The 15,035-nt window shown below is 41.8% G+C and overlaps 1 protein-coding gene and 1 non-coding gene across 2 annotated transcripts; one reads left to right on the forward strand and one right to left on the reverse strand.

Moving 5' to 3' along the window:
* Positions 1-10,260: 10,260 nt before the first annotated feature.
* Positions 10,261-10,341, reverse strand: TRNAL-CAG. The gene has a single exon. It is a non-coding gene; the product is annotated as a tRNA-Leu (tRNA).
* Positions 10,342-10,831: 490 nt separating this feature from the next.
* LOC110687463 (putative yippee-like protein Os10g0369500) lies at positions 10,832-14,449 on the forward strand. The gene is made up of 3 exons (XM_021864115.1): positions 10,832-11,549; positions 13,105-13,213; positions 14,096-14,449. The coding sequence occupies exons 1-3, from the start codon at positions 11,407-11,409 to the stop codon at positions 14,177-14,179; spliced, it is 336 nt and encodes a 111-aa protein (XP_021719807.1). The 5' UTR covers positions 10,832-11,406; the 3' UTR covers positions 14,180-14,449.
* Positions 14,450-15,035: the final 586 nt, after the last annotated feature.

The raw sequence follows: 15,035 nt of genomic DNA on the forward strand, positions 1-15,035 counted from the left end.
AGCCCAAGCACCTTACGCCGGTACCCTACCCGGTATCCGGGTTCAACGGGGCTTCAACTTATCCAGATGGGAAGGTGACACTTCCTGTCACCATCGGCTGCGATGAGGCAGCCAGGAACGTCATGATTGAATTTTTGGTCATTGACGCTCCTTTAGTGTACAACGTGATTTTGGGGAGACCCATAATTCATGAGATCCAAGGGGTCGTCTCAACTTATCATCAGCTGATGATTTACGTCTCAGACGCCGGCTTCCCCGAAAGGATACAGGGCAACCAAAAGGACGCCTGAAGGTGCAACTACCTCAAGCCATCCAGTAGTCGCCCAGATGACGACAAGGATGAGGAGGAGAAAGAAAAAGAAAGAGAGCCAAGCACAAAAAAGCCGAAAGGCCTAAGTGCTTCGGCCCAAGGATCTGTACCCAGAGGTAAAGGGCCCGAAAGGGAAAAGGCTAGCTCTTCAGCTGAGCCACAAGACTCAGAGAGCCAGCCGAAGAACAAAAAGACTGGGACACCTGCTGACATTGGCAGCAGGCTAGATTATGAGGAGTCCAGTCCATCAGCAATGGACATGGACCAACAGACTGAAACAGTTGAGTTGGCCGAAGGAGACGTTGAGAAATGTGTAACAATCGGGATGGACCTTGATCCGAACACCCGTTGTGAACTTATTCAGCTCCTTCGGGACAACAGAGATGTGTTTGCTTTCTCGGCAGCTGATATGCCCGGGATAAGTTCAGACCTCATCTCCCATAAGCTTAATGTTGACCCAACGTGTCGACCAGTTAAGCAAAAGAAGCGGAATTACTCCGCTAATAAGAACCGAGACATCGCAGCCGAGGTCAAAAAATTGCTGGAGGCAGGATTCATCGAACCTTGCCAATATCCAGAATGGCTGGCAAATGTGGTGATGGTTCAGAAGCCCAATGGTACCTGGAGGATGTGCGTTGACTTCACGGACCTAAATAAGGCTTGTCCGAAGGATTTCTATCCCTTGCCGAGGATCGATCAGCTAGTCGATTCGACAAGTGGCCATGCCTTGCTTAGTTTCATGGACGTATTCTCGGGGTATCATCAGATCTTCATGCACCCCGACGATCGAGCAAAGACAGCATTCGTCACGAACGCTGGGGTGTACAATTACAAAATGATGCCCTTCGGATTGAAAAATGCGGGGGCAACCTATCAAAGGCTGGTGGATCAAGTTTTTGCCGATCAAAAGGGCCGAAACATGGAAGTCTATGTCGACGATTCGATCGTCAAAAGCAAAAAACCTGAGGACCATGTAAAGGACCTAGCTGAAACTTTCGCCACCTTGAGAAAACATCAAATGAAGCTGAATCCGAAGAAGTGTGTCTTCGGCGTGAAGTCAGGGAAATTCCTTGGGTTCATGGTCAGCAAAAGGGGGATTGATGCCAATCATTCCAAAGTCAAAGCGGCGCTCGACCTTCCTGAGCCGAAAACGAAGCGGGATGTTCAGCGGCTCACCGGAAGAATGGCAGCCCTCTCGAGGTTCATTTCCAGAGCTTCGGATAAGGGGTTACCTTTCTTCAAAGCCCTGAAACTCCCGAAAACAAAAGAGCTCGTTTGGGAGGAAGAGCAAAAAGACGCCTTTAAACAGCTTCGGGAGCATCTGGCTCAACTCCCAACGCTGGCTAGCCCAGCTGAAGGAGAAACTTTGTACCTGTATGTGGCCGTTAGCCCAGCCACCATCAGCGCAGTATTGCTGAAGGAAGAAAGTAAAAGTCAGCAACCGATCTACTTCGTCAGTCATACATTGACGGATGCCGAGACTCGCTATCCTCTACTCGAGAAAGTCGCTTTCGCGGTAGTAGTAGCTGCTCGGAAGCTGAGGCCCTATTTTGATTGCCATCAGATAGTGGTCTTAACTGATCAGCCGTTGGAAAAAGTTATCGGCAAGGTTGAAAAATCTGGTAGGCTAGCCAAGTGGGCTTTTGAGCTCACCGAATTCAGCATCAGCTACCGTCCGAGGGCTGCCATTAAGGCTCAAGCTCTAGAGGATTTCTTGGCCGAATGCTCATACCAAGAAGCGCTAGACAGTGAAAAGAAAGTCTGGACTGTGTTTACGGATGGATCTTCCACCGAAAACGGTTCGGGGGCAGGAGTGGTGATAACTTCTCCCGAAGGCAAATCCTTTGAGTATGCACTAAAATTTTCTTTTAAGGCCTCGAACAATGAAGCCGAATATGAGGCAGCAATCGCCGGCCTAGAATTGTGCATCTCCCTGGAAGCCGATCATGTCTGCCTGAAAACAGACTCTCAGCTAGTTGCATATCAGATCAGCGGCAGCTACGAGGCCAAAGAGCCCTCCATGATAGCTTATCTTGCCAAGACCAAGTCAGTCATTGCAGAGCTGAAAACTTTTGAGGTTCAGCTGATCCCAAGGGGTCAGAATACTCAAGCCGATGCACTCTCTAAAATTTCCAGTTCATCTCTTACCGAGCTGAACAGATCTGTATATGTAGAAGTGCGTCGAGAGAGAAGTGTCGACGAAGCACCTGAAGTGTGCTGCGCTGACCCAGAGCCTAGTTGGATGGACCCCATCCTAGCTTTCAAGCTTCGGGGAGAAACTCCCGAAGATAAAGCTTTGGCCTCCAAGATAAAGAGAACCAGCTCTAGGTTCATTGTCTTCAGGGGGGAACTTCTGAAAAAGTACTTCTCAGCCCCATTGCTGAAATGCGTGGGACCAACAGATGCAGATTATATCCTACGGGAGATTCACCTTGGCATCTGTGGGAACCACATTGGGGGAAGGACCTTAGCCCACAAGGCATTGAGGGCTGGATATTACTGGCCCACCATGATCGCAGATGCTAAGGAGCTGGTTCGGAAATGCGAAAAATGTCAAAAGTACGCTCCAGTTATCCATCAGCCAGCAAGGGATCTTCAGCCGATCCTTAATCCACTCCCGTTCGCCCAATGGGGACTGGATATACTGGGACCATTTCCAGAGGCTGTGTACCAGAAAAAATGGCTGATAGTTGGTGTCGACTACTTCAGTAAATGGATCGAGGCCGAAGCAGCCTCGAACATTACAGAGCAAACTGTCAGAAAATTTATCTGGCAGAATATCATCACTCGATTTGGCATCCCGAGAGTATTTGTCTTCGATCATGGGAGGCAGTTTGATAACTTACCGCTGAAGCGGTATACAGATCAGTTCGGCATCAAACTGGCATATTCAGCGGTATGCCACCCGCAAAGTAACGGACAAGCCGAAGCTGTAAATAAACATATCTTAAATGCCCTCAAGAAGAGGGTAGAAGATCAAAAGTCCAAGTGGCTGGAGGAGCTCCCAGGAACCCTTTGGTCCCTTCGGACAACTAAAAAAGAGGCAACGGGCTATTCACCTTTTGAACTGGTGTATGGTGCCGAAGCCGTCCTTCCAGTGGAAATTGGCTCTGAGAGCCTACGAGTGCACCACTTCTCGGCTGAGAATGAGAAACTGATGAGGGAATCTCTCGATTTCCTTGACGAAGTAAGAGACTCAGCCCGAGACAGAATGGCCGCTTATAAGCAGAGAATCAGCAAATTTTATAACCGAAGGGTCCATGTAAGGCCTCTCAAAATTGGATACCTTGTCCTTCGGAATGCTGCTGCAGTTCAGAAAGGCCGAATCCATGGGAAACTCTCAGCTGCATGGGAAGGACCTTATGAAATCTATGATGAGCTTCAGCCAGGGACATACCGACTTCGGCAGTTGGATGGAACTGAGTTGAAAAATCACTGGAACGCTGATGTACTGAAAAAATATCATGTGTAAACCCTTCGGGGCAGAACAATCTTTGTAAGTACATTTTGAACTAATGAAAGGCCTTGGAGCCGCCATTTATATAAATGTTTACAACTTTTTATCCTTTCAAAGTTTTCTTTGTTCTATCTACTCTTTAAGGGTTTTTTATTCAGCCTCGTCTGAAACCTTCGCCTTCGGGTAACTGGGTTTCAGATTGCTGACAAAACTCGTCTTTTTAAAGAACACTGGTCTTTCAGCTGAAGTCAAACCTCAGTAAGACTTGTTCTCCAAAGACATGAGTCCATGGACAATTCTGGGATATTGCCTTAACTGAGCCTTGTATCCCAGAGAGCCATTATCCGAAACATTGCCTTAAGTTGGCCCTGTGTTTCGGGTATCCATTTTTCAAAGATAGACAGAAAATTAAGGATAACAGCAACAGTTGAAAATTGTTTATTCAGCCTCGTCTGAAACCTTCGCCTTCGGGTAACTAGGTTTCAGATTGCTGACAAAACTCGTCTTTTTAAAGAACACTGGTCTTTCAGCTGAAGTCCAACTTCAGTAAGACTTGTTCTCCAACGACGAGTCCATGGACAATTCTGGGATATTGCCTTAACTGAGCCTTGTATCCCAGAAAGCCATTATCCGAAACATTGCCTTCAGTTGGCCCTGTGTTTCGGATATCCGTCTTTTTAAAGAACACTGGTCTTTCAGCTGAAGTCCAACTTCAGTAAGACTTGTTCCCCAAAGACATGAGTCCATGGACAATTCTGGGATATTGCCTTAACTGAGCATTGTATCCCAGAAAGCTATTATCCGAAACATTGCCTTCAGTTGGCCCTGTGTTTCGGATATCCATTTTTTAAAGAACTCTAGTCTTTCAGCTGAAGTCAAGCTTCAGTAAGATTTGTTCTCCAAAGGCGTTATCCGAAGCATTGCCTTCAGTTGGCCCTGTGTTTCGAATACCCATTTTGAAGAAATAAAGAAATTGTTTATTTAGCTGAAGCCATACTTCAATTTCTGGGGGGGCAAGAAGCACTATCAGTGCAAGTTTATGTTGAGCAGAATTGAAGAAACAGTAAAGCATTCAAAAACAAAGCAACTGAAGAAAAGAGCATCAAATTAATAATTTATGCTCAGAAATTGAGCTACAAGTTCAATTAAACTGTATCGGCAGCCGCCCACAAGCGGAAAATAACAGCTGCCGAAATACGTACATAAGCAAAAAAATAAACTGTTGTACGACAAGGCAAGCTGAAGCAAAAAACAAGGCAAAAAATTCAGAAAGCGGCAAGTCTAAAGTTAAGCGCATGATGAACCGCAAGATTCTGAAGACGACTGCCCGAGTTCCTATGCTTCAGCCCGAGGATCAGACTGATCAGCATTGTTGTGCCCCATGGTGGCCTCAACCCCAGCAGCAGAAGAAGCAGGCTTTGCACTCTGCCGAGCCTCCCTTTCCCTCTGTTCAGCCTCCAACTCCATTCTCTCAGCTTCTTCTTCGGCTTCCTTAGCCTTAAGAATTTCAGCTTCGACTGGAGTTGCATACTTCATATGAGGGTCTTCGGGATTCTGGACCCATTCAGCACATTTGGACCAGTCCAGCTTCGGCTCAGCATGAAGGCAGACTCTTCGGCATACTCTGAACCCGTTTTTGAAACCCATCTCATATTCTTCCTGGGTATAGACACGGACTTTGAGTAGAGCCTCAGCATCAGCCAACTTCTTCTAGGTCTCCTCCAAGTCTTCCTTGGATTTCTTCAGCTCATCGGCGAGCTTGGAGGAGGAACCTTTCAGCTCATTCAGCTCCTGCTGAACTTGGGAAGCCTCTGTCTGAGCCTGGGCCACTTCTTCTTTTTTGGCCATCAGCTGATCCTCAGCCTCCTGGAGCTTAGCTCTTTGAGCTTCAGCAGCAGCAGCAGCCTCTGAGAGTTGGACATCCCTGGCCAGGAGCAGCTCTTCAGCAGCCATTCTGCTGCCTTCAAGAGCTTCTAACCGTTGCTGCACTTCAGCTTGTGCAGCAGCCCCTTCCTGGATTCGGCTCTCAATGGCAGCCTTGAATTTGGGGACGTCCACTCCCATGTGCTCCTGGAGGAATTTTTCCCCTTCCATCAGTGGGGGAAAAACTTCCTTCTCCATAGCGTCGCAGAAGGTTTTGAGGGCTTCAGCAGCTTTTTTCTCATATTCCTCACCCTTCTGCTGCTTCTCTTCAGCTGCTGCTTGCTTCAGCTTAGCAAGCTTTAATTCCTCTTCAGCTACCTTCTTGTCGTGCTCAGCAGCGTCTACCCTATCTTGTAGGGTATCTATCAGCTCTACAGTAAGAGTCTGATTGTGCACGAACTGAAAACAGGAGCACAAGTTAAAAAAAAATAAAAAATAAAAATAGAGCTGAATTTTAGAGGAAATAAATGCAAGGAAAATCACCTGGATCATCAGCAGTTGGTTAGACCTGGCTGGGTCAGGAACTGATCTGCTGGATTCGCCCATCCCAGCAGTGGCCTTCAGCGACCAGATTCTTGCCTTATCTACTTCGGACATGCCAGCAAAATCGCCGAAGTAGGCTGCAACACCTTCTCGGTTCTGACCCGATATGAGGTCCCAGATGTGATCTGGGATTGGAATTCGGGGGGCCGAGAAACCCATCTCTCCAGATTGCAGAGTCTGGAAGGAAGGAAAGGATGATGACGGAGCTTCTTTAGCTTTGGATGGCTTAGCATCATCCTTCTCAGAAGAGTCAATTACTATGACCTCTTCTTCTTCAGGGGTGAGGACGAAAGCCTCAACCTCTCTTGCAATGTCTGCCGTGAAACCCTCAGCACTGGGCATCACGGCATCCTTATTTTTGTGCTCAGCAGCACTCTCCTGAATTTCTTCTTGGACCCCTCCCTTAGATTCGGGAGTTCTCTAATCCACCTCCATCTCAGGAGGTGGCGGAGGGGTCTTTTGAGGTGATTGGGGTGGTGGCCGGGGAACCCTCGGCGATCCATTGCCTTCCTCGGGTTCCCTTATTTCAACGCCGATGGTCATCGGCCTCCGCTGAAAGTCATGAGGGCCGATGATGGCCATTCTTCGGCGCCTTTTCTGAAGGGGCTGCTCGTCCATGTCTGAGTCTGAAGACTCTTCTTGTATTTGGTCTTCGGGACGAACAGGGGCTTTCCCTTCTCTGTGTCTGTTACTCTCTTCAGACTGTAACAGACAGGGGGGAGGAAGAATGTGAGTACAAAAAAAAAAAAAAAAAAAAAAAAAGAAAGACAAAGTTAAGTCTGAAAGCTCACCGAGGTCTTCAGCAAAGCCTCGTCTTCTTCAGCTGCCCTAGCTGCAGCTTCTTCTTCAGCAGCTCTGGAGGACCCTTCTCCTCCTTCGCAAGCTTCGAGAACCTGTGCAACCTCTTCGGCTGTACGGGCAGCTTCAACTTCTTCGTCCAGCAGCTGAAACCAGGGGTCTCTCTTCTTCCACCAAGGATTCTGCCTCTGATACAGAGCAACAGCATCAATTTGGAAGTGGGAAGAGTCTAGATGAACTTCCCTATGCCTCGGTTCAGTGATAGACGGGGCCCGATCAGTTACAACTCGTTCTCGGTTGACACCAAGACGAGCGTAGTTAATGCCAACGTTGGTCTCGTCCCGTTCTGAAAAAAAAAGGGGAAAGGTCAGTTCAGTTAGGTTGGCACAACATAAAACGAAGTGAGGAGAAAAAGAGATAATTAAAAAGCCTCGGCCCAAGCCGAAGAAGCTTACCATCCTTAAACTTTCGGCTGAGGCCAACAGCTGCTAGCATGTTCTCTTGGAAAACATAATGCGTATCGGGGAGCCAAGTCTCCGGGATATGCTGCATTCGGCCGCTGCCCCCCCGGTTCGGAAGCTTGCCGAAGATGTTCTGCTGATTAAGGTTCGGATCTGGCCCGTTATCTGCGGGGGGACCTAGACTTCCCATGTCGGGATCAGGCTCAGCAAGGTACCGGGGAGCGCTGAAGACGCAAGGGTGGCCTGGGTCCGTGGGTGCCCTAACCCAAATCCATTGACCTCTCCAGTCCTTGTCTGAAGAGTCGTTCGGCCACATGGTCAGGTACTGGGGCCGAGACTCAATTCGGTACCACCCAGAACCATGGCTTCCGTGCCCACTTTGAATATTTGGCACTAGCCGATGAAGATTTTTGAAGCAGTGCAGGTTCGGCACATACTTGAAGAACTTGCAGACCCATAAGTATGTCATCACCCTTCGGATGCTGGTGGGAGTTAGTTGACATAGGGAGATATTGTAATGGATCAGCAAGTCTCGGACGAATACGTCCAAAGGGAACCTCAGCCCATACTGAATCTGTCTTGTGTACACCCCCACATACCCCGGGGGTGGACGATGGATTCTATCGGATGCCGCGGGCATTCGGCACCAATACCCATCAGCTTCAAAAATGCCGTAATGCAACTCAATTTGCTCGGCAAACCAATATTGTTCGGCATTCTCCACCCACCATGAGTAGGGGCGGTTCTTTATCATGGCCGAAGCTACTTCGACATTCTCCCACTCTGAAAACCCGGGGAGGATATCCCAAAGGACAGCGGGAACTTCATCGTCCCGTCCAGAAGCGCTCGGCCCCTCCGTTCTCTGAGGAGGAGCCGAGGAAATTGGAGTCGCCCTAATCCCTTCAGCAGGGTCAGACTCTGGCCTTTGTCCATTCCAGGTCCCAATCCTGTTCCTAGGATCGGGAATTGGCCTTGCTCTTCTTGGAGCACGGGCTCTACCTCTAACTCCTCTTGCCATTGATTATTTCGAAGAAAAAAGTCGAAAAAAAAGGGGAAGGAGTTCGAATTCGAAGAAAAATAAACTGAAATCAAAAGAATTTACCTTAATCTGAAGCGAAAGTTGCCGATTTACGAGTTCGTAGTGGCAAGTCTCAGTTTCTAAGCTTAATGCTCGGGGAATTTGCGAAGTTTTGATGCGGGTTCTTGGGTTCTCTCGAGAATTCTGGGTTTGTGTTGGTGAATAAGTGAGGAGAGATGACGCGCTTCTGATTATATCTCCAGAAATGGGAATGCGGGGAGTCCGCGTTTCAATTTCTCTTAAATACCCCACTAAGTAACCGTTAAACACACGACCTTGCGATTAAACTGCCCATTATCCGTCCAACTTCCACAATCATCCGCCTTAACCGTTGTTATCTCATTAATTACGGTTTAAATTCAAATTTTTGGATTAATTAAATCATTTACTTCCCTCCTTTTCTGAATTAAATCAAACCCGACCCGTCATCCTTCCAAATCGGGTCTGGGGGGCAAGTTGTTTGGGTCCAATTTAGTCCAATTGGGCCTAGGCATTAAATGATCCAATTAAAAGCCCAAGGTCAAGGTTCAACTCTCCAATTGTGCTAAAGTCAAAGGTCAGCCCTCAAAGCAAGCCAATTGGGCTAAGGCCCAACTTCTCCATGTATGAAGAGGTATAAAAGCCATCAATATTCATATATACACATTCATTCATATATTCATATAGTCACATTCATTCACATATTCTCATATATTCTCATAACTCAAGAAAAGCCTCAAGCAACAAATTCTCTTGCATAGTGTTCTCTTTCTACACATTGTACTGACTTTAGCATCGGAGGGGCCTTCCTCGGCAACACCCCCGAGGCTAGTTTACGTGTGTTTACTGTGCAGGAAACCTTCGGCCCAACATTACTTGGACCGAATCCAGTCTTCTCCGTTTCAGCGGACCTTCGGCAAGGTCCCATTGTTTTCACCCGAAACACTTACTACGGAGTAATTGTTAACGATGATGATGTATCTAGCTACATTTAGTTGTAAATGTGAATAATGTGATTACACATACACAATTTTGTTTGATGTTTCATTATAGTTTGATGGCTAGTGTAAAATTGCCTAAGTGAAAGAGAGTATAAGGCCATGACATATTTTAGTTTTTAGAGTGACAAAAATCGGTTTAATTTCTTTTAAAGTTCTCTCCTTTATCTTTGTAATCTCTTACAAATTTTGGATTGATTTTAGTCTAAGATCCTAATCCATCTTTTCTTGCAAAATTTGGAGTGATTTTAGTCTAACATCCGGGTTGGATCATATTTAATCAATTGGTACATTCGTTTTTTACTTAAGGAGAGTAGTAAGATGTCTAAGAACTCATTAGAAAATATATAAACATATAGAAGTGAAGTAGCAAAAAAATATATAAAAAAAAAGTATACAAAGTATATAATTGAAGTGTATATTGATCTAACTAGTTGGCTTGGTTAGAGTTTCGACAATAGTATTTGCTACTATAACAATTATTTAATAGATTCATTTTTAATTATTCAATACGATTTGGAAAGATAAACGGATGTGAAATAAGGAATCCTTGGAATGATTGGAGGAAAAACACAAGATGCCAAATGTTAGCTAATTGAGAGTTCCATAAGTAGCTCCAAACACTTCCAAATCCTAGCTAAATTTATTGATCAAAGCCTAAGCAAATATAAAAAAAAACTTCAAAAAAAAAAAAAAAAAGACCAAAATACATTTGTCAAGAATGGGATTCGAACCCATGCCCTTTCGGACCAGTACCTGAAACTGGCGCCTTAGACCAACTCGGCCATCTTGACTTTGTTGTACCATGTATCATAATTTTGTTATAAATAGGTTAAAATTACTTTAGGCCCAAATAGTTTCTACAAGTACCATGTGCAAGCATGTCACCCAATGGGCCGTTTTTGTTGGGTTAATTTATTCAATTGTTATACATAGTAGACTACATTTTCATCATAAACTTTCTATCCATTTAGGCCATATGGCAATATGACCATAATCAAATGGTTATAAATAAAACCCTTTCATCCTACTATATTCTTTGCATGGTTCACTAATTTTTCAACTTCACTTAGTTCAAAACCAATCCCCTTTGGAGCCTCTATGGCACACAGAGTTGTCAAATTAAGTTTACGATCAAGTTCTGTCAGATTGTAGTCGAATTAATGAGTCATGTTTTGTCAGCTCTAGTGGCATATGGCTAATGAAATCGAAGATGTCCACAAATCTTTCAATGCTTTGATCAATTGGAACAATTCTCATAATTTTCAACAAGTTAATCGAGCGACTAAATAATGAATACGTAACTATTGTTTCTTATATGCCAATTGACTAATGACTATTGTTATAATTCTATTATTGTATTTGATGCATTAGATGGAATCAAACCTAATTTTTTCACTATAATTCGTACTCCGTACCCATTTTTTTTTTTTTTGGAATAGAACTCATACTCCATACTTATGTACTACAAGAATTTGAATAGGTGAATTAGATTCATTAGCTAAAGAAAATGACAACTCTGTCCATAATTTCCACTAGATTAGTCAAAAGCTATTGTTTATATGAGGCTGATAAATAATGGGCTAACCTAAAGTCAAAAATTAAACCCAGCCCAAACAAATTGAATTCAAACTTCAAAGCCACCTGTTTTCTCCATTAACATCTTTTTTTTTTAAAAAAAAAAACTATTAAAAAAATTAGGGCTTTTCATCATCTTCTTCTTCAACCTTCATCATCATCTTCCAAGTTTTAATCTTTCTGATTCTTTATCTTAATTTAATCTCTCTGAAATTTGTATATGTTTTAAAATTTTGAATTTGAAAAAGGGGTTTTGAATTGTTTTTAAATTAGTTATTAAAATGGGAAGATTGTTTATAGAATCACTTCCAGGTCCAAGGATATTCAAATGCAGCTGCTGTAAAGTTGACTCTGCATCTCCAGACGACATCGTTTCGAAGAACTTTCAGGGGCGTTTTGGTAAAGCTTATCTCTTCAGATGTGTGTATGTATGCTTCTCTCTCTTTCTCTTCATTTTCCTTTATTTTGTTAGTGTTTGTTCTGATTCCGATTTTCTTGGAATTATTATGTTTTATACTTTTATGTATTGCTTTTACGGCCCGTTTGGTAGGTAGTAATAAATAGCAATAATGAGAATGAATTTGTATATATAAATATATGTTAATTCCAATGGAAAAAGTAAATTTGAATTATAATGTTGATGGAATTGATTTAATTAGAATTATAAGGTTGATGATCATCCTTATCTCCCAAAATAATTAATAAAAATTGATGATGTTCTTGCATATATTAAGGTATTGCTGTAGTATTCTAAATTTCTAATTAGCTCACCCTATGAAATGTTATGTTGTTGAATGGAAGTGTGTTAGTGCTCTAATTAGTTTGTTTTGAGAAGCTTGATTGGGGATTAAGTGAAGCTGAACCTAAATTTGATGAATGTTATGTTACTTGGATTCGAATTGTTGATAACATAATACTTGAATACATCAAATTAGACTTCATAAAATGCCCTGCTATTTTGTTAATTCTGCATACTTTAGTCTTTCGGAGTGGTCAGTGGATGTTAACAATCTTAGTTCGTCTAAGTTTTGGAAGGTGGGATAGAACCTCGTCTACATAACTACCCTTTGTGGCAACTTATACACCAATATATACATTATATCTTAGTCCTTAAGACATGCAAAGTAGGTTGCTAGTTGGAAACTCATGGCTTTAACAAGCTTCAGATATCCTTTCACTTCCCTTTTGTGAGATGTTATTCAAGATGAATTAAGAATTTATCGGGTAAGTGGAATTTGTTATATGGATTATTTGTAAGGACAATTATTAGGTGTACTTTGTGCTTATCACTTTTTCATGTTTTCATTTTACCTTAAGTTACTTAAGTACTTGTTTTAAGTTCTCTCAAACAAAAGTATGGACTCATGAAATTTATTTTGAACCCAGAAAAATGAAACTCTTCTTAAGTACTTGTTTTAAGTTCTCTCAAACATAAGTATGGACTCATGAAATTTATTTTGAACCCAGAAAAATGAAACTCTTCATAATGTAGTTGAATTTGACATTGAAACACTGCTATCTAAGTACGAAAAAATAGGGCTTATATATTCAGATGCTTATGCTCTCACAACTAGCTGAACAATTTAAGAGTGGGTTAAGGAGACACCAGACACCTTTGCAACCCTTCTTGAAACGTTGTCATGTCACCATGTAGATGCTCTAAAGTCTTGATAAGCTTTACAAACTCAAATTGTGGTGACTTGTAGTTGTGCCTCAGAACTGACACGAGGAAGCTCTGACAAAATTAGTCTTTATCAGATTTCACTGTCATGTGTCCTAGTAAAATGAACTGATGTCCAACTGTAAGTGTCTGCATTGAGGATTAAAGGTCATCCGAGAAGAGTTAGAAGACTAGATTTTCATTCTGCTTATGCTAAGAGTTGCAAATTGGATTCTTGCCTTCTATAGGCAATACTATTAAAGACAGTTAACGCTGTTTTGTGTCAAACTTATTGAACTTATTTACTGAAACATTTCAGAGTTAATATCTGTCTTGGGCCTACTGAGGAACGACATCTTACAAGTGGACTGCATGCTGTGAGTGACATATATTGTAGCTATTGCTTGCAAATACTCGGTTGGAAATATGTAAGTATCAGAATGATCAATTTCTGCTCTTTCATGACTTAAGCTATTCAAGCAAACATTGTTTGAATGTTTTGGCCAATCACTGCATGTGTTGTGCTGATATTTATTTGCAGAAGCTTTAACTTGTATATGTAGTTGTATTCTACCATAAATTTGATAGCCTACTTAAACTTTATCATTTTTATTTCATAGCCTATCATACATTATTAAATAAAAGGTATTATTTATATGAAAGGTCACAGCTGTTAGATGGATTAAATTCTTACTTTGTCCACTTCAATTTCTTGTTTGATCATTGTACATTTGTACTAGTATTATAAATATAAATGTAGATGGTAAATAGCTTGAGATTCTCAACTCCTCTATTCTAAAATTGAATAATTTGATAATAGATTGAGGATCTTTTGTTAGCAAACCATAATGTCATATATACATGACAGGTCTTGCTCCCACTTTCCATTCTATTTGTCAATACCAACTTTTTGTTTGATGCATTTACTAAACATCACGCTCCTACAAACTGGTTTTATAAATTTCCTTGAGATGACGATAAGAATGATTTCGCTGTGGTTTCAGGGTTCTTACACTTCTTGTTCTAATTGTGCATATGACTACCTGATTGAATTTGATCATCCTGGAGGCTGACTTACTGTAGTTACTGACACTGACTTAGCTGTTGACCAAGTTCTAAACAATTGTATTATGGATTGAACATCGAGAATTTATTTGTTTTCGGTTCTTCTAATCAATACATTTCAGAGATACAACCTTTATGTTTGGCCGCCATAATAATTTTTACCGGCTCTGCTATGAGGTCATCAGTTGTTATATTATCGAGTTAGTTTCTCAGGTTTTTTTTTTGTATCATTGATGTGAATGCAGGAGAAGGCATATGAAGAGAGCGAAAAGTACAAGGAAGGGATGTACATTCTAGAGAAATATAGAATGCTGAAGGTTGGCTGGTAATGCTTTCAAGCACTTTCATGCAGTGCTGTAGTATAAATTAATCTTGTGATTCTTCACACTTTAGAATATCAAGCTTGATATATGAATCATTTTAGATACTGCGTTATATAAAGTATTTTGGCTTGGTTCACGTGTGTGAGCCAAATTATTAGGAGCTTGAAAATTTATGATGTTTTGTTTTCATCACCAAATAGCAGGATGTACAGTATGAAAAAGATTTGATAGTTGTCAAAAAAGCCATATTTCTCTTTATATACTCTTTCAATTATACTCCCCAAAGTGTTTAGTGTTATTCGTTCACATGCAAGGGAATTGGGGATGTTGCCTGTCCTTTTCGATTATGCTTGGATTTTATCCAAGAATATATTACGGATGATAATATAGTTTGATAAGAGTGCTATATAAGATTGAAGGCTAGAGCAGCTGGCTAGCTCTTTGACTTATAGATTGGAGATCTAGGATCCTAGGATGGATTATTTTTATTATTTACCTTTCCTTGAAAATTATTAATATCATTTACGCCATATGAATGTTAGTTATGTCCCTATTATAATTTTTTTTCGTGAAAAAGTTTATGTATTAATGTATAAAACTTACTTCATACATAGTATTCTTTGCTCAAATACTAATTTGCCTAAGTAAAATTATCATACTTGTATACTATCAATAAGGCGAATTGTTGAATAATTTTGCTTATGATATTACTCCATTCTGGCCACTTTACATGCCCTAGTTGACCCAACAAATGCTCTTACATGTTTCATCAAATGGGATGATATTCTAATATTTTCAAGAAGAGAATGCATCATCTAAAAGTTTGTGCCTTTAATAATGTGATGTGGACCAGTAAATTTTT

The sequence above is a fragment of the Chenopodium quinoa genome, unplaced genomic scaffold, assembly GCF_001683475.1.
Source record: "Chenopodium quinoa cultivar QQ74 unplaced genomic scaffold, ASM168347v1, whole genome shotgun sequence".
Lineage (NCBI taxonomy): Eukaryota > Viridiplantae > Streptophyta > Magnoliopsida > Caryophyllales > Amaranthaceae > Chenopodium > Chenopodium quinoa.